Raw genomic sequence first — 26,180 nt, 5'->3', positions numbered from 1 at the left:
AACATGTTAAAAGGGGAATTTTTTTATCATCCTCATACGGGAGAGAAAATCTTCCTAAAAGAAAGGTACACCTGCTCCTCAAGCTATGTTGTATATATGATTGTGTGCCCATGCGGGCTCACCTATGTTGGTGAAACAACGATGGAGGTGAGAGCCCGCATTAGCAAACACAAGAGCACGGTGAGAACAGGACTTACGGAACTACCAGTCCCTAAACATTTTATTGAGAGCAGACACTCTGTGAACCAATTGAGATTTAGGGTGATTGATAGTGTCCCGGCTTTGAGGAGGGGTGGTAACAGGTTACAGATTTTGAAAAATAAAGAACTGCGGTGGATTTACACGCTAGGGTCCCTACAACCTAGAGGTTTAAATATTGATTTCAATTTACTGTCCTGTGGCCTCTAAAGTGCTGCTAGTATGTGGGCGGGTGGCTTCTTTATCGTGATATGCTGTTTTTAAAAGTTTTCTTTTGATGCATAATGTGTTTACATTTTATCCCCTTTCTTTTCTTTTTGCTTTTCTCTTCTCTTGTTGCTTTTGCCCCTTCCATTTCTCCTCCGCCCCCCTCTTTCCTTTTTTTGTTAGCATCTAGGTTAACATACATCACAAATGATATAGCGTTGGATCGTGGGCAATATATGGAGATGTGCTTTAAGAGTACTAAAATTGGATCTGTGTTTCCTTTAGGGGTGGTACTGGATGGTGTGCGTCCTGGTCTCCTAGGTGACGCTCCTGGCCGGATGCAGCGGTGAAGATGGACGGGCGGGTGTGCGCTGCGGATGGTGGGTCCGCCCCACGGTCACGTGATGCGGGTACTTCCGGATGGCGACGCGCTCCTGTGTCCCGTCCGCTGCTGCGCTGTATCCAGGAGATGGGTTACACCTGGAGCGGTGGCGCCGATCTATGACACCCGATACCCTGAGGTATGTCAGGGACTATACGATAGGTTGGACAGCAGAATTCCCCTGAGAAGATGATGGAGATTGGTGGCATGGCATTTCTGGCGCCACTTGAAGATTGGATCCGATTGGTTCTACTTTGTTTATGTTTGTCCACATGGCTATGTGATGATTGGTGGAGGGTTAGGATGACATAGGTACTGGGGGCGGACTATGTGGGATACTAACATGTAAACTATGTTACTACTAAGGGGATGAAGGCAATTTTTTAGGTGATGTATAAAGGAGATACAAGTGGTATGGGAACGATGTTTTAATATGTTTTGATTGCTGTTTTTTGTAATATTTTATTAATTGTATTGAGTGGTGGGCGGCTGTATGGTGATTGGTGCCCTGCGTGGCATACACACTATATAATGCTGGTCATGAGCTCTGTATGTTATGCTTGATAAAGGCCTTTTAGGGCCGAAACGTTGCTGTTTATGGCACAATAAACTACTTTTTCACATTTCACACCTGGATGGAGCGCTGTTCTTCTCTCTTCTCAGGTGTATTGACTGTCAATACTAAACATGTGGTAAATCATGTATTTTCTTTACTTCAACCTTCCGTGCAGAAGAGCAGGAGCAGTCAAGTGGAAATGAATCTTCCCAGGGTCGTCGGCCTTAAGTTGCTGATGAGGAAAGATTGGTTGTAAGTAGCCTTTATCAGAGTTGTAATTGAATTTGTTTTCAGTTTTACTTACAAAGTCTTTTTTTGTATTTCATCTATATGTTCCACAACGTGACATAGATAATGACCTACTTATTCAAGCAGTGCAAGAGCGAGCAGCGTTGTGGGACCCCCGTGATCGGAATCATTCCGACTCAGCCTTGATCCGATGACTCTGGGAAGAAGTGTCCAGATCGCTGTTGGATGATTGGGACTATGCAAGGCCACAAGTCAGAAAGGATTTTCGTAAGAATTGCAATGTGGTCTTATGCGTCTGTTTTGCTGTAAATGTAAATGTTGATGTCTTTCATTTTTTACAATTTTTTTTTTTTCCCCCTTCACAGTGAAGAGTATAAAAGTCCATTGGCGATCGATGAAGGATCGCTTCAATAAGGACATGAGAGAGGAGATTCGGGTTCGAAGTGGTGCTGCTCGAAAAATCAGAAAATACAAGTAGCATCATCGGCTTTCTTTTTTGAAGCCTGCGGTTGCTCAGCGAACGTGAGTATCTTTTGTGTTGTCTTACTATTATTTAAACTTTTGGGGTTTTTTTTACTAATGTTTTTCATTTATTTTCCACACAGAACCTGGAGCAGCACCACACAACCTGGATTCGTCCTCTGTTGGAGCGGCCCCTTATCGACCAGCCAACAAGCAGGCCCACTCATCCACCAGTGATGGAGCAACCAGGCAGCCTTCACAGGCTAGGGAATAGGAAGCCGGTCCATCTGGTTTTCCTCTCTGCCAGCCATCTGCCACTACTTTACTTGGGTCTGCTCGCCAGCGGCAGAGGGCCTGGGAGAGGTCAGTCATGCCTGAGTTAATTCACTTAATCTCGGTCTTCCAGACTGGGATCAAGGCGGTTGTAGAAAGACTGGATAGTGGGATCTCTCATGTGAACACACTATTCCAGGAAGTCCACAGACACCTTGACCGCCTGGAAGCCGACCTTAATAGACCGGCGCAACATTATTTTTCCGCTATGGAACAGGTCGTGATGGAAAACCTTAGTCCTGATGTCCAGCTCTATGTGATGAAGGTCTGTCAGTCTGCTCACACAGAGGACATACAGCGGTCCCGATATCAGCAGCAGGCACAAACTTCATTCCCTACAGGACAACAAGCTCCAGAACAGCATCAGTGGCACTATCTGTTATGATCCTAGTGGCAAGGATCGCAAGTCAGACTAGCTAAGTACCTGAACAGACTACAAACTCTGGGGAAGTGGTAACTGAATTGACCGCAACCTGATCCTATCCGCACACAACTAAAAGTAGCCGTGGAACGTTACCTAAAAAATTCCTAGACGTCTCGTCACGGCCGGAGAAACTGACTACTCCTAGAGGGAACGAAAGTCCTCGCTTGCCTCAGTGAAATGACCCCAAAGATATAGAATAGCCCCCCACAAATATTAACGGTGAGTTAAGGGGAAAGCACAAACGCAGAGATGAAATTAGATTTAGCAAATGAGGCCCACTAACACTAGATAGCAGAAAATTGAAAGGGAACTGTGCGGTCAATTTAAAACCCTATTCAAAAAATCCACGCAGAGATTACTCGAGCCCCCGCACTGACTCACGATGCGGGGGAAGCAACTCTGACCCCAGAGTTAACCAGCGGAAAAATCACATATTAGCAAGCTGGACTAAACTCATCATACACGGAAATAATATTGCAGACTGATGAGCAAAAAATGAGTAAACAGAACTTAGCTTCTCAGAAGAGACAGGAACCGAAGATTATCAGGAGTAATCAGAAAGGCACTGAATACATTGACAGCCGGCAACAAGTGGAAGTGAAACAGAGCTATATAGGAACCTCCCAGTGACTAATGAGGCAGCTGATAAGCCACAGATACACAGGATAACAAACAAAGCCACCAGGGGGAGCCCAAAACAAAAGTCACACCATACCACCTGTGACCACAAGAGGGAGCATGGAAACAGAGTTCACAACAACTATCCACCACCACCACAACCACCGCTGGACATTAGGACTGTTCCAACAGTACCCAGCTACACCATGCCGCTGAGTGCAGCAGCCCAGCCTTCCCCTTCAACCACACAGCCGAGTGCAGCAGCCCAGCCTTCCTCTTCAACCGTACAGCCGAGTGCAGCAGCCCAGCCTTCCTCTTCAACCATGCAGCCTAGTGCAGCAGCCCAGCCTTCCTCTTCAACCATGCAGCCGAGTGCAGCAGCCCAGCCTTCCACTCCCATCAGGCAGCAACAGGAACCAAAAGGCCGAAGAAGCAGCAAAACAAAGGCCAGGAAGCGAAAAGGAAAGAGACATTAAACACCCCCTCCACCCTCCCCTCCGAATGTGTCTTTTTTTCCCAAGTCTGTCCACACCTTCCTTTGGTTCTTTCCCATCCAATGTGTCAATCCCTTCCAACTTGTTTTTCCACTTCTAAAGTGTCCTCTTCCCCCAATGTGTCCAATATTTTTGACCCAATCCTCCAATTGACTGCCATTTCCTCTTCCCCTAATTCCTCAACCACTCCTAGCCTACCATCTCAGCCCGACACCCCCAGGTCCACCCTGTAACTCCCTCCCGCAGACCCTAAAAGTAAATCACATTATTTTCCTTTTTTTATGTAAAATTTTAAATGGTTTTTATTTTTGTTAGTAAAAATTCTTTTGTTTCACAATAACTGTCTCACTGTGTTTTCTTTATCTCTTTATTTAAACGTGTGTATTGTTGAGTGAAGTATTAACGGGTGTTACAGTTAAGGTGTCAATATTACAGTCAGCAAACAGTACAGGTAACATTACAGGTACACTTGACTTATTTACAGCTTAAACCATTTCATCTTGCCATGCCACACGTCCAATATCAGAAACAAAGTAGGCAGCCAATTTATCCCTCATTTGGGCAACTTCCACTGTAGTCCTCAGAGGGCGAGCATGGTAATTCGGCAATGTGGTATTTAACAGGTTCCTCAAGTTTGAAGTGGGGTTGCTCTTTTGACAGGATGTAATTATGCAGAACAACACACGCTTTCACAATCTCATGAACTGTCTCAATTTTAAGATTAATTGGTGTTCCCAAAATGCGCCATTTAGCTGCCAGCAAACCAAACCATGAGAACAATGGAAAAGTATTTTTTATAATTGAAATACTCAGATCCACTTCCAGCAGGTTTCAGAAGCCAAATGTGTTTGCCGTCCACAGCCCCCACACAGTTTGGAAAATTACAAATTTCCTTGAATTTTCCTGCATTTTTCAGCCAGAGTTCAGTTGTGGGTTGGGGGAGGATTTCCGCACGCAGCATGTCACACAATGCAGGTGTCTCCAACAATCCCAGAAAGGGTGGACAGTCCAATCCGAAATTGAAAATGTAGATATTAGTGATGAGCGAATATACTCGTTACTCGAGATTTCTAGGGAACCCCCACATGCTGGCTAACAGATGTAAATCATTCAGCTGCGGCAATAAAAAGTAAATTTACGAGTATTAAAAAATACTCGGAGGACACCTGAGCGTGCTCGGGGAAATCTTGAGTAACGAGTATATTCGCTCATCACTAGTAGAGCTCTTAAGGTCTCTCCGGTAGCCTGGAATCCGTGGAAAAGAAAATGGGGGAAAAAAAATCAGTAAATGGCATTTAGAACAAGATTAATGACAGGTGTTTCTTTTTCAAAATTACATACCTTAGGGTCACCAAAAGACGTTCCTCACGAGGTGTCCTGCCTGGTGATGGGTTCTCACACACGATGCAGCAGTTCTTGGAAGCTCTGTTCAGACTTTCTAGTGTACTCAAAAAAACTTTTGCGGGTTTTCACAAAGCTCGGTGAACAATGAGTGGTAGGCTCTGGTCAGAATTGTAAAATGAGGCTTGGCCATTAATGTACAAAGTGGTTTGGTCCTTAAGGGGTTAATGTGCCTTCAGTGCTGTTGCAGGCTTCTAAGGGTAGTTTCCACGTTCAGGAAACGCTGCGTGTTTGATGCTGCGCAGAGCCGCAGCGTCAAACACGCAGCATCCAGATGTTACAGCATAGTGGAGGGGATTTTATCAAATCCCGTCTCAACTATGCGTGGTAACACGCACCCGTCGGCCCTGCGATTCCGGACATGCGGCGCGTCTTTTAAGATCGCAGCATGTCCGTTTACCTTGCGGTGACGCTGCGCCGCTGCAAGGTAAAACACAGGGCCCTATGAATGGGGTGCGATGATTCCGGATGTGTGCAATGAGCACATCCGGCATCATCGCGTCACAGAAGGGGGCGGAGCTTAGGGCGGAGCGGGTTTGCCACTCCGTCCAAACCGCCGGCCATCCAGAAGGTGGACACGTACCTTTAGGGTTCCGATCGTGCCCTTAGGCCAATGTTTCTATACTCCAGTCCTCAGGACCCACCAACAGGTCAAGTTTTCCTGATTTCCTTAGCATTGCATAGGTGATGGAATTAATGCTTGAACAGGTGATGAAATTATCACCTGTGCAATACTAAGGAAATCCTGAATGAATATATATATATATATATATATATATATGTTAATAATGAATACCGTATTTTCCGGCGTATAAGACGACTTTTTAACCCCTCAAAATCTTCTTAAGTCGGGGGTCGTCTTATACGCCGGGTACAGATAAAATGTGCATATGGTGGGTGGGGGGGGGGGGAGTGGTCCCGATGACGAAGAGAGGGGGGCGTCTCACAGTAAAGTGTGAGTGGAGTATATCCCCCATTACCTCATTGCGGCAGCGTGGGAGGTCTCTGTGCTGGGAGCGGCAGCTCCTCTTCGTGCCGTGGGTGCTCTGTGCTGTGGGGTGGCGGCGCATCTTCGTGCCGTGGGTGCTGTGGGACGGCGGTGGCGCATCTTCTTGCAGCGTCGGGGCTCCTCCGGCATCTCCTCCAGGCCCGGAGGCACCGGCAGCCCCAGTGCTGTGATGCGGTGACCTCCGGGAAAATGGCCGCTGCTCAGATTCAGATCTGAATCTGAGCATGCGCCGCCCCCAGCGGCCATTTTCCCGGAGGCCACCGCATTGCAGCCTCCGGGAAAATGGCCGCTGCTCAGATTCAGATCTCGTCTCCCGAGATTTCGGGAGACGAGATCTGAATCTGAGCAGCGGCCATTTTCCCGGAGGCCACCGCATCAGAGCAATGGGGCTGACGGTGCCTCCGGGCCTGGAGGAGATGCCGGAGGAGCCCCGACGCTGCAAGAAGATGCGCCGCCGCCGTCCCACAGCACCCACGGCACGAAGATGCGCCGCCGCCCCACAGCACAGAGCACCCACGGCACGAAGAGGAGCTGCCACTCCCAGCACAGAGACAACCCACGCTGCCGCAATGAGGTAATGGGGGATATACTCCACTCACCCTTTACTGTGAGACGCCCCCTCTCTTCGTCATCGGGACCACTCCCCACGCCAAAAGGCACATATTCACCGGCCCTATAAGATGACATACGGCGTATAAGAAGACCCCCGACTTTTAAGAAGATTTTATATTTTAACTGGAAAAGTTGGGGGGTCGTCTTATACGCCCAGTCGTCTTATATGCCGGAAAATACGGTATATAAATAGACATAAAAATATATATATGAAAAAATAGTCAGCCCACATACATTAAAAGCCTGCAAAAATCAGATAAAAACTTTCATTTAATTTCATTAAGACCATGAGGTTTCCGGCTGCCTAGCTTGTAAATCCAATAAACCTTTTCTGTTCAGCTTCATGACTGTATTAGGGACATGTGCTGGGATGTGATCAATAGGACTAATTACTCTGTCGCCTCATTGGGGGACACAGGACCATGGGTGTTATGCTGCTGTCCACTAGGAGGCAACACTATGCATAATCTGAAAAAGATTAACTGTGGCTCCTCCTGTGCAGTATACACCCCTGGACGGCATCATCCTTCTCCAGTTTTTGCTTAGTGTCGCAAAGGAGGCACACCTAAAAGATTTTTACTCCGTTTTTTCCGACGGGATTACAGATGAAGAAAAGAGGGTCTCCTGTGAGACTCCCGGCATGGCTCCTTCCTCGGCCCCCTATTATGGGGTGCCCAGTTGAAGTAGGGATGGCTATTCCCCATGTTGCTCCTTCCCCAGTCCCTCGGGTGCTGGTTCGAAGTCGAGACCCCCCCCCCCCCCCCTCCTTCCCCAATTCCTTTTGGTTTCTGGGCTGAGGTCGAGGCGAGGATAAAGGCCCCTGAAGGTGACAACAGCACCCTCCCTATCCCCCTCTGGGGGTATTAGGTTGAGACACCTCAGGTAGGGCCTGTACAGGCAGCATTCTACAGCTCCCAGCAATGGGCCAGCACACTGCACCTGCATCCAGGGACCCCAGCCCAGCTGCGGGCTCCTGTTGGGGCTGGGGGGAGTGCAGGCAGGCATGGCACATACAGACACAGGGCTCCCTGCGCCCCTGTCTCTGTGGCAGCACCAGCTCTATACTGCCTCAGGGAGACCCCTACCGGGCTCCCCCTTCCGCTTATAGCCCCACCGCCATCCTGCCTTTAAATCCGGAGGGGTCCGGTTCAGATCCGACCCCCTCCCGGACTTTCGCGCCGGCCTGGAGCCCTTCTGGGCCTCAGGCATCTAATTTAGGCCCCGGCTTCGGCCTAGCTGAAGCAGCAGCCTCCTCTCCGCCCCCCAGCCGGCCCCCCGGATGACAAATATGACACTCTACAGTGTCATACAGGGGGCGGATCGAGACAGAAAGGGCGGCTTTTTACACAGCCTTGCCGCCTTTTTCCAGCTCTCCGCCCCCTTCTCCTCCTTTCTTCTCTGTCTCAGCAGCCATTTTCGGCTGCAGATTAAACCTGCATCTCCCGGTCTCCAGGACCAGGCAGCCAGGGGGGCACAGGACTGTGGATCTTCGGCACTGGACCTAGGGGCACACTGGTGGGGTAAGATCACAGCTGGGTTTTTTACTCAGCTGTGAATCCATATTACCTATAAGGCTCCCCTATAGGTTTCTATACCCCTGTAAGGTCCTCTGCTGACAGCACTTCTGCACTCTGTACACTATGCCGGGCTCAAGGTCCAAGAGAACCAGGCAGAACTGCTATTATGCATTCTGCACAGCCTGCGGGACCGCTCTCCCCAGTAGTAGCACATACCCGCATTGTCAGAACTGTATACAAACTAATGTGTCAGAGCCCCAAGAAGTCCCTGCCAATGACTCGGTGTCTAATGCCACGCCGGAATGGGCTACTCAGAAATCGCAATCTATGACGCAGTCTATAGATAACCTAACCTCCACATTTGCTTCAGGCTCTGCAGGGTCATGCCCCGGCTATGACCGTTACCCAGCAAAGGGAGAGCTTGATTCAGGAACAAGATGACCCTGGCACATCCACGTCTAGGTCAGGACGCAAGCGGACCCATAGATCAAGTCCATCTGCGTCATCCCATAGCACACGGTCATCCCCCTCTAGGGAGAGACACCGTAGCTCCAGGTCATCTAGACCGTCCCATTCCAGGGACAGACAATGCAGATCTCCGCAATCCCCGACCAGAGAAGGCCTCCTCCCCAGCCCACTCAGCAGGGGACGCCTCAGTGATACACAGGATTCGGAAGGCATCTGCGACTGACTCAGACAGAGAAACGGAGGGGTCCCTGATCCCAATCCCTCCTAGCAATACAGCGCTAGTTGAGGACATAATTTCATCCATCCATCGGGTGCTGGACATTTCTGATCCGCCACCAGAGGCCCCAGAATATAAGATTTCCTTTGAAGGACCTCTGAAGCCGCCTAAGGTTTTCTCTAACCACCCAGAGTTTAAGGCGATCCTTAAAAAGCAGCTCTCACAGCCTGAGAAAAAATTCGCTAATCGCAAATATCTTGAGGCGAGGTACCCCTTCCCACAGAAGGACACCAAGGAATGGACAGATCCACCTGAAGTGAACCCCCCAGTCTCTAGGCTAGCAGCACAGACCCTCCTTTCATTGCCAGATGGCTCAACCCTCAGGGACGCAGCAGACCGGCAGGTAGAACGCGCATGGCTCGTTCAATTTTCGAGGCAGCAGGGGTATCCCTGGCTCCCGCGTTCGCCTCGGTTTGGGCTGCCAAGGCCATTCTGGCCTGGGCAAAAAATTTACAAGCTCTCCAAGCATCCGCTCCTGAGCTGTCGGACCAAGCGGTTCAAATAGCAGTTGTAGCAGACTACATGCTCCATGCAGCTCTGGATTCAGCAAGGGGAGTAGCGGGGATAGCATCAAACGCCATCACGATTCGGCGTATCCTCTGGCTGCGGGAATGGAAAGCGGACGCAGCCTCAAAGAAGTCCCTCACGCACCTCCCCTACCTCAGTGGGAGACTTTTCGGTGAACAGTTGGACACTATGAAATCCAACGCCACAGGGGGTAAGAGAACTTCTCTTCCCCAACTGAAACCTAAACGCACTTACAAGAAGCGTAACCAAACTCGATTCCGATCCTTTCGGAATTCCTCCGGCTGGTCCGTCTCGCGTCCAGCACAAAATCGTAACCGTTCCCCACGCAGGGACAACTCACGATCGACGCAAAGGTCGGACAAGACCTGGCAGTCAAAAGCAGGCCAGCCTAAGCCCAGAGGAGGAAAATCTCAGACTTTCTCCTCATCATGACTCACGGACTCCAGAAGACACCACACCAGTAGGCGGCCGACTTTTGCTCTTTCATCAAGTCTGGCTGCCTATTACAGAAGACAGGTGGGTCATGGAACTAGTGTCTTCCGGATACAAAATAGACTTCACCTCCAACCCACCAGACCGATTCTTCCTCTCTGTCCCCCCAAAACCGCCAGCCAAGGCTCATGCCTACCACCAAGCGGTCTCCTCGCTTTTTCAAGCAGGAGTCATAGTACCGGTACCCACGACCGACCGCTTCCGAGGGTTCTACTCCAATCTGTTCGTAGTTCCCAAGAAAGGAGGCACATACGGCCCATACTAGACCTAAAACAGCTCAACAAATATGTACGGGTCCATCATTTCCGCATGGAGTCCCTTTGGTCCATCACTGCATCCATGGAGAAGGGAGAATATCTCGCCTCCATAGACATACAAGACGCATACCTGCATATACCCAATGCACCTGCCCATCAGAGGTTTCTCAGGTTCGCAATAGGCCAGGACCACTACCAGTTCGTGGCTCTCCCTTTCGGACTCGCCACGGCTCCCAGAGTGTTCACCAAGGTCATGGCAGCCACCATGGACGTCCTGCACTCCAGAGGCATAGTAGTCGTTCCATACCTGGACGATCTACTCATCAAGGCTCCCACCTTCAAGGACTGCGAGCTCAGCGTCTCAATCACAACCGATACTCTGTCGCATGGGCTGGTTAATCAACCTACAAAAGTCATCACCAACCCCGAGTCAGTCCCTGACCTTCCTGGGAATGTTATTCAACACCTCCAGGGGTCTAGTGCTCCTTCCCAAGGACAAGGCACTGGCTCTCCGACTAGCAGTTCGCACCCTCCTCCGCAAACCCCCTCGATCTCTCCGGTTTGCCATGAGAGTCCTCCGCAAGATGGCAGCAGCAATAGAAGCTGTCCCATTTGCCCAGTTTCACCTCAGACCTCTCCAACTAGCCATTCTCAAGTCCTGGGACAAGAATCCCTTTTCCCTCGACAGGGAGTTCCAGCTAACGTTGTCAACCAGGAGGTCCCTGCACTGGTGGCTCAAGCCAACCTCGCTAGCAAAGGGGAAATCCTTTCTCACAGGTCAATGGAAGGTTCTGACCACCGACACAAGCCTGACGGGTTGGGGTGCGGTGCACCTACACCACAGGGCAAGTGGTCCCCAGTGGAAGCGACCATTCCCATCAACATCCTGGAAATTCGTGCCATCCTTCTGGCATTGAGGGCCTCCCATCACTTACTGGCAGCCTCTCACATCAGAATACAGTCGGACAATGCCACGGCTGTGGCATATGTGAATCACCAAGGGGGGACCCGCAGTACCCAGGCGATGCGAGAAGTGTCACACATCCTCCGCTGGGCGGAGGACACAGGGTCGGTTCTTTCGGCGGTCCACATTCCGGGTGTGGACAACTGGGAAGCAGACTTTCTCAGCCGACAAGGAATAGACTCGGGAGAGTGGTCTCTCCATCCCGAAATTTTTCAACAGATCTGTCTCCGCTGGGGGACCCCGGATGTGGACCTAATGGCATCCCACTTCAATGCCAAGGTCTCCAACTTCATGGCCAGAACACACGATCCGCGGTCGCTCGGAGCAGACGCTCTGGTTCAGGACTGGACCCAGTTCCAGCTTCTGTATATTTTTCCACCTCTCCCCCTGATATCCAGAGTGGTGAGGAAGATCAAACAAGAGGGAGTTCCAACCATCCTAATTGCACCGGACTGGGCCAGACGCACATGGTACGCCGACATCATACAACTCACAGCAGACGCCCCCTGGCGTCTCCCCGACCGCCACGATCTTCTATCACAAGGCCCGTTCTACCACCAGAACTCAGGGCCTCTCAATTTGACGGCGTGGCCCTTGAGACCTGGGTTCTAACCCAGGCAGGGCTCTCGACGGACGTCATTGGAACCATGATCAGAGCACGGAAACCAGCCTCTGCCAAGATTTATTACCGTACCTGGAAAGCTTTCTTTACCTGGTGCGAATCCCGTGGCCAGATCCCACTCCCTTATTCCCTACCCAAAGTACTTGGTTTTCTCCAATCGGGTCTGGAGGCCAGGCTGTCATTGGGCTCGCTTAAGAGCCAGGTGTCAGCCCTCTCAGTGCTTTTTCAAAGGCGCATTGCTACCAAGCTGCAAGTAAGGACTTTCCTTCAGGGGGTTTCCTGATTGGTTCCCCCCTACAGACGACCACTAGAAACGTGGGACCTCAACCTGGTCCTGACAGCATTGCAGGAACCACCCTTCGAACCCCTTAAGGAGGTCCCACTCCGCCTTCTTTCCCAGAATGTGGTTTTCCTGGTGGCAATCACCTCGCTATGCAGGGTGTTATGACCTGGTGGTTAAGGAGCAACACTGATATGACCTGGTGGTTAAAGAGCAACATGGGACGAGCTCTGAGGAGGTGGTATCTTTACTGACCGCAGTTCCTAATCCTAACACCAACACTAGCAGTAGCCGTGGGATGTTCCTGTCACTCCCTAGACACATCGTCACAGCCTGAGAACTAACTACCCCTAAAGATGGAAAACAGAAAGCTATCTTGCTTCAGAGAAAACCCCCAAAGGAAAGATAGCCCCCCACAAATATTGACTGTGAGTAGAGAGGGAAATGACATACACAGAAATGAAAACAGAATTTAGCAAAGGAGGCCAATACTAATCTAGATAGACAGAATAGGAAAGGTTACTGTGCGGTCAGTATTAAAAACTAAAAATCCACGCAGAGTTTACAAAAATGATCTCCACACCGACTCACGGTGTGGAGAGGCAAATCTGCTTCCCCAGAGCTTCCAGCTAGCCTGAAAATATCATGATGACAAGCTGGACAAAAAGAAACATAACATGAGCAGAGCAATTAAGTCCACAGCAAATGGACAACCAAAGAACTAGCAAAAACTTATCTTTTGCTGAAATGGACAGGCCATAGGAGAAATCCAAGAAGAGATCTGAATCCAACCCTGAAACATTGACAGCTGGCATGAACTGAAGACCAGAGCCAGGTTAAATAGCAAAGCCAGGAGAGACGATCAGTGAAAGCAGCTGCTACAGCTAAACTCAAGGAGCAGCAGTTCCACTCGAAACCACCAGAGGGAGCCCAAGGGCAGAACTCACAAAAGTACCATTCACAACCACAAGAGGGGGCCCAAGAACGGAATTCACAACAGTACCCCCCCCCTTGAGGAGGGGTCACCGAACCCTCACCAGAGCCCCCAGGCCGATCAGGACGAGCCAAGTGAAAAGCACGAATCGGCCGCATGGATATCGGAGGCAACAACCCAAGAATTATTCTCCTGGCCATAACCCTTCCACTTGACCAGATACTGAAGCTTCCGCCTCGAAAAACGAGAATCCAAAATCTTCTCCACCACATATTCCAACTCCCCCTCAACCAACACTTGAGCAGGAGGATCAACGGAGGGAACCATGGGCACCACATATCTCCGCAACAAAGATCTATGGAACACATTATGAATGGAAAAAGAAGCTGGAAGGGCCAAACGAAAAGACACCGGATTAATAATTTCAGAAATCTTATAAGGACCAATAAAGCGAGGCTTGAACTTAGGGGAAGAAACCTTCATAGGAACATGACGAGAAGAGAACCAGACCAAATCCCCAACACGAAGCCGGGGACCAACACACCGACGACGGTTAGCAAAACTTTGAGCCTTTTCTTGAGACAACATTAAATTGTCCACCACATGAGTCCAAATCTGCTGTAACCTGTCCACCACAGAATCCACACCAGGACAGTCCGAAGGCTCAACCTGCCCCGAAGAAAAACGAGGATGAAAACCAAAGTTACGAAAGAATGGCGAAACCAAGGTAGCCGAACTAGCCCGATTATTAAGGGCAAACTCGGCCAACGGCAAAAAGGTCACCCAACCATCCTGATCAGCAGACACAAAGCATCTCAAATAGGTTTCCAAGGTCTGATTGGTTCGCTCCGTTTGGCCATTTGTCTGAGGATGAAATGCTGAAGAAAAAGACAAATCAATGCCCATTCTAGCACAAAAGGACCGCCAAAACCTAGAAACAAACTGGGAACCTCTGTCAGACACAATATTCTCTGGAATGCCATGCAAACGAACCACATGCTGAAAAAATAATGGAACCAAATCAGAGGAGGAAGGCAACTTAGGCAAAGGTACCAAATGGACCATCTTAGAAAACTGGTCACAAACCACCCAGATGACAGATATCTGAGAAACAGGAAGATCAGAAATAAAATCCATGGAAATATGCGTCCAGGGCCTCTCAGGGACCGGCAAAGGCAAAAGCAATCCACTAGCATGGGAACAGCAAGACTTGGCCCGGGCACAAGTCCCACAGGACTGCACAAAAGAACGCACATCCCGCGACAAGGAAGGCCACCAAAAGGACCTAGCAACCAAATCTCTGGTACCAAAAATCCCAGGATGACCAGCCAATACTGAACAATGAACCTCAGAAATTACCTTACTAGTCCATCTATCAGGAACAAACAGTTTCCCCACTGGACAGCGGTCAGGTTTATCAGCCTGAAACTCCCGAAGCACCCACCGCAAATCAGGGGAGATGGCAGAAAGAATCACCCCCTCCTTGAGAATACCAGCCGGCTCAAGGACTCCCGGAGAATCAGGCAAAAAACTCCTAGAAAGGGCATCAGCCTTCACATTCTTAGATCCCGGAAGATAAGAGACCACAAAATCAAAACGGGAGAAAAACAGAGACCATCGAGCTTGTCTAGGATTCAACCGCTTGGCAGATTCAAGGTAAATCAGATTCTTATGATCGGTCAAGACCACAACGCGATGCTTGGCTCCCTCAAGCCAATGTCGCCACTCCTCAAATGCCCACTTCATAGCCAACAACTCCCGATTGCCGATATCATAATTACGCTCAGCAGGCGAAAACTTTCTGGAGAAGAAAGCACACGGTTTCATCAAAGAGCCATCAGAACTTCTCTGAGACAAAACGGCCCCTGCCCCAATCTCAGAAGCGTCAACCTCAACCTGAAAAGGGAGAGAAACATCTGGCTGACGCAACACAGGGGCAGAAGTAAAATGACGTTTAAGCTCCTGAAAGGCCTCAACAGCCGCAGAGGACCAATTCATCACATCAGCGCCTTTCTTCGTCAAATCGGTCAGAGGCTTAACCACACTGGAAAAATTAGCAATGAAGCGGCGATAAAAATTAGCAAAGCCCAAAAATTTCTGAAGGCTCTTCACAGATGTGGGTTGAGTCCAATCATGAATGGCTTGGACCTTAACAGGGTCCATTTCAGTAGCCGAGGGAGAAAAAATGAAACCCAAAAAAGAAACCTTCTGAACTCCAAAGAGGTACTTAGACCCCTTTACAAACAACGCATTAGCACGAAGGATCTGAAATACCATCCTGACCTGCTTCACATGAGACTCCCAATCATCGGAAAAAACCAAAATATCATCCAAATATACAATCATGAATTTATCCAGATAATTCCGGAAGATATCATGCATAAAGGACTGAAACACAGATGGAGCATTAGAGAGCCCGAATGGCATCACAAGGTATTCAAAATGGCCTTCGGGCGTATTAAATGCTGTTTTCCATTCATCACCCTGTTTAATACGAACAAGATTATACGCCCCTCGAAGGTCAATCTTGGTAAACCAACTAGCCCCCTTAATCCTGGCAAACAAATCAGAAAGCAAAGGTAAAGAGTATTGGAATTTGACCGTGATCTTATTGAGAAGGCGATAATCTATACAGGGCCTCAAGGAGCCATCCTTCTTGGCAACAAAAAAGAACCCCGCTCCCAACGGTGACGAAGATGGGCGAATATGCCCCTTCTCCAAAGACTCCTTTACATAACTCCGCATAGCGGCATGCTCTGGCACAGACAGATTGAAAAGTCGACCCTTAGGGATCTTACAGCCAGGAATCAAGTTAATAGCACAATCACAGTCCCTATGAGGAGGTAGGGAACTGGACTTGGGCTCATCAAATATATCCTGGAAATCCGACAAAAACTCAGGAACTTCAGAAGAGGGGGAAGAGGAAATTGACATCAAAGGAATATCACTATGTATCCCTTGACAACCCCAACTAGTCACAGACATAGATTTCCAATCCAGCACTGGATTATGTACCTGTAACCATGGAAAACCCAGCACAACAACATCATGCAAATTATGCAACACCAAAAAGCGAATATTTTCCTGATGTGCTGGAGCCATGTACATGGTCAACTGTGTCCACTGTCCAGTACTGAGGTTTATTCTTGGCCAATGGCGTAGCATCAATCCCCCTTAAGGGAATAGGGCTCTGCAAAGGCTCCAAGGAAAAGCCACAGCGTTTGGCAAATTCCAAGTCCATTAAGTTCAGGGCAGCGCCAGAATCCACAAATGCCATAACAGAAAAGGACGACAATGAGCAAATCAGGGTAACAGACAAGAGAAATTTAGGCTGTACAGTACTAATGGTAACAGACCTAGCGACCCTCTTAGTACGCTTAGGGCAATCAGAAATAGCATGAGTAGAGTCACCACAGTAAAAACACAGCACATTCTGACGTCTGAATTCCTGCCGTTCTGCTCTAGTCAAAATCCTATCACATTGCATAGGCTCAGGACTCAGCCCAGAGAACACCGCCATATGGTGCACCACCTTGCGCTCGCGCAGGAGCCGATCAATCTGAATGGCCAAAGGCATAGATTCGTTCAAACCAGCAGGCATGGGGAACCCCACCATAACATCTTTAAGGGCTTCAGAAAGACCCTTTCTGAAAATCGCTGCCAGGGCATACTCATTCCATTTTGTGAGCACAGACCACTTTCTAAATTTCTGGCAGTATACTTCTGCTGCTTCTTGACCCTGACACAGAGCCAGCAAGATTTTTTCTGCCTGATCCACAGAATTAGGTTCGTCATACAGCAATCCGAGCGCTTGAAAAAATGCGTCTACATTGAGCAATGCAGGATTCCCTGGCTCAAGGGAGAATGCCCAGTCCTGCGGGTCTCCACGCAGCAGAGAAATGACAATCTTCACCTGCTGAATGGGGTCACCAGAGGAACGGGGTCTTAGAGCAAAAAACAATCTACAGTTATTTTTAAAGTTCAAAAATGTAGATCTATCCCCAGAAAACAAATCAGGAATAGGAATTCTAGGCTCTAAAACCGGAGTCTGAACAACATAATCTTGGATACTCTGTACCCTTGCAGCGAGTTGATCCACACGCGAGGACAGACCCTGAACCTCCATGTCAGCACCAGAATCCTGAACCACCCAGAGATTAAGGGGAAAAAAAAGACAAAACAGGCTGCAAAGGAAAAAAAAATGGCTCAGAACTTTTTTTTCCCTCTTTGGAGATGCATTCAACACATTGTTGGCCAGCTGTACTGTTATGACCTGGTGGTTAAGGAGCAACACTGATATGACCTGGTGGTTAAAGAGCAACATGGGACGAGCTCTGAGGAGGTGGTATCTTTACTAACCGCAGTTCCTAATCCTAACACCAACACTAGCAGTAGCCGTGGGATGTTCCTGTCACTCCCTAGACACCTCGTCACAGCCTGAGAACTAACTACCCCTAAAGATGGAAAACAGAAAGCTATCTTGCCTCAGAGAAAACCCCCAAAGGAAAGATAGCACCCCACCGACTCACGGTGTGGAGAGGCAAATCTGCTTCCCCAGAGCTTCCAGCTAGCCTGAAAATATCATGATGACAAGCTGGACAAAATGAAACATAACATGAGCAGAGCAATTAAGTCCACAGCAAATGGACAACCAAAGAACTAGCAAAAACTTATCTTTTGCTGAAATGGACAGGCCATAGGAGAAATCCAAGAAGAGATCTGAATCCAACCCTGAAACATTGACAGCTGGCATGAACTGAAGACCAGAGCCAGGTTAAATAGCAAAGCCAGGAGAGACGATCAGTGACAGCAGCTGCTACAGCTAAACTCAAGGAGCAGCAGTTCCACTCGAAACCACCAGAGGGAGCCCAAGGGCAGAACTCACAAAAGTACCATTCACAACCACAAGAGGGGGCCCAAGAACGGAATTCACAACAGCAGGGTGTCTGAACTGACAGCACTCTCCTGCAGACGGCCCTTCCTGGCTTTTCACCAGGACAAGGTAGTTCTTCGTACGGTCCCATCCTTCCTTCCAAAGGTTGTGTCCGACTTCCACCTCAATGAGGAAATTTTACTACCATCCCTTTGTCCGGTTCCGGTTCATAGAGGGGAGAAGGCTCTGCATACGCTTGACCTTGTCAGGGCATTGCGTATATACGTGTCTAGGACTGCGTCCTTCCTGTGGTCTGATTCTCTTTTCCTCCTTCCGGAAGGCGGCCACAAGGGTCTGCCAGCTTCCAAAGCTACCCTTGCCAGGTGGATCAAATCCACCATACAAGAGGCCTACCGCCTTAAGAAATTCTCCTTTTCCAGCCGGTATTACGGCACACTCTACACGGGCGGTGGGGGCCTCATGGGCCATTCGGCACCAGGCTTCGGCACAACAAGTGTGTAAGGCGGCCTCTTGGACTAGCTTACACACGTTTACTAAATACTACAGGGTTCATACCAGTCCTCAGCCAACGCGAGCCTGGGTAGATGTGTCCTGCAGGTGGCGGTGCCCTAAGTATAGGGGCCTGTCTGCACAATATTCGTCCATTGCTTCCCACCCAGGGACTGCTTTAGGATGTCCCATGGTCCTGTGTCCCCCAATGAGGCGACAGAGTAAAGGAGATTTTTGTGTACTCACCGTAAAATCTCTTTATCTTAGCCTCTAATTGGGGGACACAGCTCCCACCCTGTTGCCCTTTCCGGGCCGTTGTAACTGTTGAGTTCTCATATTGTTTTCTTGAGCTCGTACATAGTTGCCTTCTTACAGGCATAATTATGTAATTCATGTTATATAGTTGCCTTCTTACAGGCATAATTATGTTATTCATGTTACGTTCCTCCTACTGCTTTTGCACAAAACTGGAGAAGGCTGATGCCGTCCAGGGGTGTATACTGCACAGGAGGAGCCACAGTTTAATCTTTTTCAGATTATGCATAGTGTCGCCTCCTAGTGGACAGCAGCATAACACCCATGGTCCTGTGTCCCCCAATTAGAGGCTGAGAAAGAGATTTTACGGTGAGTACACAAAAATCTCCTTTTTTACGGCTTTAAAATCTTTATTATGTACCAAGGTATAGTGCCTAGAAAGGTCATGGGTAAGGAGACCATTTTTTATTTTTGCAGGCTTTTAATGTATGTGGGCTGACTATTTTTTATATATATATATATATATATATATATATATATATATATATATATATATATATATATACATACATATACATATACACAGTGGGGCAAAAAAGTATTTAGTCAGTCAGCAATAGTGCAAGTTCCACCACTTAAAAAGATGAGAGGCGTCTGTAATTTACATCATAGGTAGACCTCAACTATGGGAGACAAACTGAGAAAAAAAAATCCAGTAAATCACATTGTCTGTTTTTTTATCATTTTATTTGCATTTTATGGTGGAAAATAAGTATTTGGTCAGAAACAAACAATCAAGATTTCTGGCTCTCACAGACCTGTAACTTCTTCTTTAAGAGTCTCCTCTTTCCTCCACTCATTACCTGTAGTAATGGCACCTGTTTAAACTTGTTATCAGTATAAAAAGACACCTGTGCACACCCTCAAACAGTCTGACCCCAAACTCCACTATGGTGAAGACCAAAGAGCTGTCAAAGGACACCAGAAACAAAATTGTAGCCCTGCACCAGGCTGGGAAGACTGAATCTGCAATAGCCAACCAGCTTGTAGTGAAGAAATCAACAGTGGGAGCAAAAATTAGAAAATGGAAGACATACAAGACCACTGATAATCTCCCTCGATCTGTGGCTCCACGCAAAATCCCACCCCGTGGGGTCAGAATGATCACAAGAACGGTGAGCAAAAATCCCAGAACCACGTGGGGGGACCTAGTGAATGAACTGCAGAGAGCTGGGACCAATGTAACAAGGCCTACCATAAGTAACACACTACGCCACCATGGACTCAGATCCTGCAGTGCCAGACGTGTCCCACTGCTTAAGCCAGTACATGTCCGGGCCCGTCTGAAGTTTGCTAGAGAGCATTTGGATGATCCAGAGGAGTTTTGGGAGAATGTCTTATGGTCTGATGAAACCAAACTGGAACTGTTTGGTAGAAACACAACTTGTCGTGTTTGGAGGAAAAAGAATACTGAGTTGCATCCATCAAACACCATACCTACTGTAAAGCATGGTGGTGGAAACATCATGCTTTGGAGCTGTTTCTCTGCAAAGGGGCCAGGACGACTGATCCGGGTACATGAAAGAATGAATGGGGCCATGTATCGTGAGATTTTGAGTGCAAACCTCCTTCCATCAGCAAGGGCATTGAAGTTGAAACGTGGCTGGGTCTTTCAACATGACAATGATCCAAAGCACACCGCCAGGGCAACGAAGGAGTGGCTTCGTAAGAAGCATTTCAAGGTCCTGGAGTGGCCTAGCCAGTCTCCAGATCTCAACCCTATAGAAAACCTTTGGAGGGAGTTGAAAGTCCGTGTTGCCAAGCGAAAAGCCAAAAACATCACTGCTCTAGAGATGATCTGCATGGAGGAATGGGCCAACATACCAACAACAGTGTGTGGCAACCTTGTGAAGACTTACAGAAAACGTTTGACCTCTGTCATTGCCAACAAAGGATATATTACAAAGTATTGAGATGAAATTTTGTTTCTGACCAAATACTTATTTTCCACCATAAAATGCAAATAAAATGATCAAAAAAACAGACAATGTGATTTACTGGATTTTTTTTTCTCAGTTTGTCTCCCATAGTTGAGGTCTACCTATGATGTAAATTACAGACGCCTCTCATCTTTTTAAGTGTTTGAACTTGCACTATTGCTGACTGACTAAATACTTTTTTGCCCCACTGTGTATGTGTGTATATATATATATATATATATATATATATATATATATATATATATATATATATATATATATATATATATATATATATATATATATATATATATTTATTTATTATTATGTCTATGTGCTTCTTCGTCTAATCATTACGTTTCTGTGCCTTTCTGGGAAGCCGAAGCCCTTTTTTGCGCTCTGCTGGCGCTTGAACCCGTCAGCTTTATTCCATATGACTGGGGGAGCATTTGTCCTCTGGACTCTCCATGAATTGATCAGATGTGTCCATTTTCTCTCACTCCTAGTGAAGTGATCCTCATTTGGTGTATGCTCCAGTGTTTTAACTCCCCGTTTCTTAATTACTTCTTTTTGTGGTATGACATACTCCCAACTAATTTGACAAACACATTTCCACTTTTAATATAAAAAAAACTATTTTAATATTTATTAATAAAAAGTATTTTAACTATGGTTCAACACTGGCAACCTGTGTTCTCCAAGAGTCTATCCTTCCAGCTCAGTAGCTCAAAGTAAATAAATGCCTTCACCTCTGAATTTGTTTCATTTTTCCATGTGAGTTTGGTTCGTTCCACTCAGTGAGACCGTGTTTCTTTTTTTTTTTTTTTTTTTTTTTTTTTTTTTTTTTCTTCTTTTTTCAATTTTTGTTATCCTATAAACAAAAATAAGGCTAAATGTGTAAAATATCAATTTGTATTTATCTGATGATTTTTAATCTTGTCATGTGAACTTCCTGATCAGCTTGAACTCTGACACTGGGTGTTATCTGATCCATTGGGCGTCGCTTGCAAATGCTGACGTGTACTTAAACCCTGTATACCTATAACTCATGTACAATATTTGTGGTATGTCCTGATGAAGGGGTCACCTGAACTCTGAAACGCGTAGAATAAACCACGTTGAAACCTCTACAATTTTTGGAATTCTTCTTGCGGCAGCGCGGGGATGATCCTTTTTTCCTACCTAAGTATAAATGTCACCAGTTTGTGTTATTCATTTTACCTGTCGTTGTGTTAATGTTATGGCATGTAGATGTCTTCCTTATTACTGGTACTTTTACTGACGAGGGTTTTCATTGTGAGCTCCATAATAGAAATTAGAAATCCCTTTTGTGCTATCGAAAAAAAATCACATCCAGTCTATCTTTATACTTATAGGAAATCCTTGTGAGAATAACTGGTTATCACTAAGTTGTAAAGAAGATATAGGGAAGCACTCTAATGGAGAAAACCTCATTACCCTTCTTGGACCTCCTGGACTTCACAGAACTTCATTTTCTTATAATCCTCCTAATCATGAGGAACCCTCTCCTGAGCAATCTCACATTGTTACCACAATTCCAGGTGACAAAGTGGATACAAGATTTCAGTGTGACAAGCAGCTTACTGGAAGCATAGATATTTTAACACAAACAAAGCTCAAAGGAGAGAAGCCATACTCCTGTTCAGAATGTGGGAAATGCTTTACGTATAAATCAAAATTTGTGATACATGAGAGAACTCACACAGGAGAAAAGCCATTTTCATGTTCGGAATGTGGGAAGGCCTTCACAGATAAATGGAATCTTTTTACACATCAGAAAAATCATACATGTGAGACTCCATACTCCTGTTCAGAATGTGGGAAATGCTTTACAACTAAAGGAAATCTTATTAGACATCAGAAAGTTCACACAGGAGAAAATACATTTTCATGTTCACTGTGTTGGAAGTCTTTCACGGTTAAAGGGAGTCTAATTAAACATCAGAGAATTCATACAGGAGAGAAGCCATTTTCATGTTCAGAATGTGTGAAATGTTTTACAGATAAAGCGAGTCTTATTAGACATCAAAGAATCCACACAGGAGAAAAGCCGTTTTCATGTTCAGAATGTGGGAGGTCATTCAATGTTAAAGGGAATCTTATTAAACATCAGAGAATTCACACAGGAGAGAAGCCGTATTCATGTTCACGCTGTGAGAAATGCTTTGCAAAAAAATCAAGTCTTAGGAGCCACGAGAGAAGTCACACATAGAAGCTTGTTCAGAATGGTGGAAATTTTTCATACAGAAATCATATCTTGTAAAACAGGAGAAAAGGCTTACAGGAAAGAAATGGTAATTATGTTCTGTGTTTTATAAATTTTAATAAACATTGCTCAGCATAAATGAGTACACCCCTTTGATCGGTAAGATTTTTATCAATATCTCACTGAACACAAGAACAATTTCTAAAATGTTGCCAACACTGAGTTTCATGGCACATTTTTTGTAATCAAAACTTGTAAGTTAGGTTAATATAACTTTCATTACAAAATCTTTAGGTTTACACAAATTAGTTGATTAAAAAATGAGTACACCCCACATCAAAAGCTTCTACATCTATCATTTTGTATGTCCTCCTTGATTTTTAACGACCGCACCAAGTCTTCTAGGCCTGGAATGAACAAGTTGGTTACATAATGCACCATCTATCTTCTTTCTCTTTTTGAAGATGAAGCTGCAACCCATTCATTATGAGGTCCTTGTTATGGGGGACTTTAACTACCCAGATATTAACTGGCAGGGTCGGCCCGAACGTATAGGCAAACTAGGCGGCCGTCTAGGGCGCTGACCCTAAGGGGGCGCCAGAGAAAAAATAGAAAAAATTATAAAAAATCTTTTCAAAAGGCAAAAGGTGTATGGAGCGGAGCTGAATGTGTATGAGGTGTACGGAGCGGAGCCGTGTGTGTATGAGATGTGCGGAGCGGAGCCGTGTGTATGAGGTGTATGGAGCGGAGTCGTGTTTGTATAAGGTGTATGGAGCAGAGCTAAATGTGTACGGAGCGGAGCCGCGTGTGTACAGAGCGCAGCCACGTGTGTAGGAGTAGCTATGTGTGGCCATTATACGGTATGAAGTATCATGTGCGGCCAATATACAGTATGGAGCATCATGTGTGGCCATTATACAGTATGGAGCATCATGTGTGGCCATTTTACAGTATGGAGCATCATGTGTGGCCATTATACAGTATGGAGCATCATGTGTAGCCATTATACAGTATGGAGCACTGTGTGGCCATATTTTTTTTGTTTATAATTCCTTATGAAACAGTGTGATCAGCAGTGCTAAATGGGTGTGGTTGGGACGTGGATTTGGGTGTGGCTAGTTATGAATTGGTGTGGTCAGAGGCGTGGCCTAAAATTTGCAAACTTTGTCCCTCTTTCCCATCTTCAAAAGTTGGGAGGTATGTTAAAAGTAGTAGGGGCCCAACAAAATAGTTTCGCCTAAGGCACCGTAATCTCTCGGGCCGGCCCTGTTAACTGGGAAACAGAGACCTGCGAATCCCATAAATGCAACAGGTTTTGCAAATAACCAAGAAAAATTCAATTGGTGTAGATTCCAACCAGAGGAGCAGCACTTTTAGACTTAATACTATCTAATACACCTGACAGAATAACAAATCTGCAGGTCGTTGGGCATCTAGGAAATAGCGAACACAATATTGTACAATGTCACTTGTCTTTTGCTAGGGGGATTTGTCAGGGAGTCACAAAAACACTGAACTTTAGGAAGGCAAAGTTTGACCAGCTTAGAGATGCCCTTCATCTAGTTGACTGGGACAATGTCCTCAGAAATAAGAATACAGATAATAAATGGGAAATGTTTAGCCCCTTTCTGACCTCGGACGGGATAGTACGTCCGAAGTCAGAACCCCCGCTTTGATGCGGGCTCGGGCGGTGAGCCCGCATCAAAGCCGGGACATGTCAGCTGTTTTGAACAGCTGACATGTGCCCGCAATAGCGACGGGTGAAATCGTGATTCACCCACCGCTATTGACCAGTTAAATGCCGCTGTCAAACGCTGACAGCGGCATTTAACCGGCGCTTCGGGCCAGAAATAAGCGCATCACACATGAACGGGGGTCAGCGATGCGTCAGGATAGTAACCATAGATGTCCTCGAGACCTCTATGGTTACTGATGCCGGCCTGCTCTGAGCGCCACCCTGTGGTCGGCGCTCATAGCAAGCCTGCAATTCAGCTGCATAGCAGCGATTTAATGATCGCTGCTATGTAGGTGAGCCAATCCAGTTGTGCCAGATTCTAGCCTCCCATGGAGGCTATTGAAGCATGGCAAAAGTGAAAAAAAAATATATAAAAGTTTAAATCACCCCCCTTTCGCCCCATTCAAAATAAAACAATAAAAAAAAAAATCAAACCTACACATATTTAGTATTGCCGCGTTCAGAATCGCTCGATCTATCAATAAAAAAAAGGATTAACCTGATCGTTAAACACTCCCCAGATCACAAAAAATGGAGACGCTACAGGTATCGGAAATTTATTTATTTATTTTGTTAGCAAAGTTTGGAATTTGTTTTCAACACTTCGATAAAAGAGAACCTAGACATGTTTGGTGTCTATGAACTCGTAATGACCTGGAGAATCATAATGAAAGGTCAGTTTTAGCATTTAGTGAACCTAGTAAAAAAGCCAAACAAAAATCAAGTATGGGATTGCACTTTTTTTTGCAATTTCACCGCAATTGGAATTTTTTTTCCCGTTTTCTAGTACACGACATGCTAAAACCAATGATGTCGTTCAAAAGTGCAACTCGTTTCACAAAAAAACAAGCCCTCACATGGCCATAGATACAAATATAACCTTTATTGGATAGTCTTAAAATAAACACTCAAGAGGAAAAAGTGACACAGAACTATAATACCACATATACAGTCATATGAAAAAGTTTGGGCACCCCTATTAATCTTAAGCTTAATGTTTTATAAATTATTTTTTTTTTTGCAACAGCTATTTCAGTTTCATATATCTAATAACTGTTGGACACAGTAATGTTTCTGCCTTGAAATGAGGTTTATTGTACTAACAGAAAATGTTCAATCTGCATTCAAACAAAATTTGACAGGTGCATAAGTATGGGCACCCTTATCATTTTCTTGTTTTAAATACTCCTACCTACTTTTTACTGACTTACTAAAGCACTTTTTTTGGTTTTGTAACCTCATTGAGCTTTGGACTTCATAGCTAGGTGTATGCAATCATGAGAAAAGCTACTTAAAGTGGCCACTTGCAAGTTGTTC

General features: G+C 46.5%; 2 protein-coding genes across 3 annotated transcripts in view; both read left to right on the top strand.

Moving 5' to 3' along the window:
• Positions 1 to 24,742, top strand: part of LOC143793559 (uncharacterized) — a 62,494-nt gene extending 37,752 nt beyond the window's left edge. Inside the window, exon 9 of the mRNA XM_077280628.1 lies at positions 22,278 to 24,742. Within this exon, the coding sequence (XP_077136743.1) occupies positions 22,278 to 23,134 (857 nt within the window). The 3' untranslated portion in view covers positions 23,135 to 24,742. The remainder of the gene's footprint in view (positions 1 to 22,277) is intronic.
• Positions 1 to 26,180, top strand: part of LOC143793496 (uncharacterized) — a 606,170-nt gene that overhangs the window by 241,861 nt on the left and 338,129 nt on the right. The window lies entirely within an intron of this gene.

Source organism: Ranitomeya variabilis, chromosome 1 (assembly GCF_051348905.1).
Source record: "Ranitomeya variabilis isolate aRanVar5 chromosome 1, aRanVar5.hap1, whole genome shotgun sequence".
Taxonomy (NCBI): Eukaryota; Metazoa; Chordata; class Amphibia; order Anura; family Dendrobatidae; genus Ranitomeya; species Ranitomeya variabilis.
The sequence above is the reverse complement of the archived record's forward strand: the minus strand, read 5'-3'. Positions and strand labels throughout refer to the sequence as shown.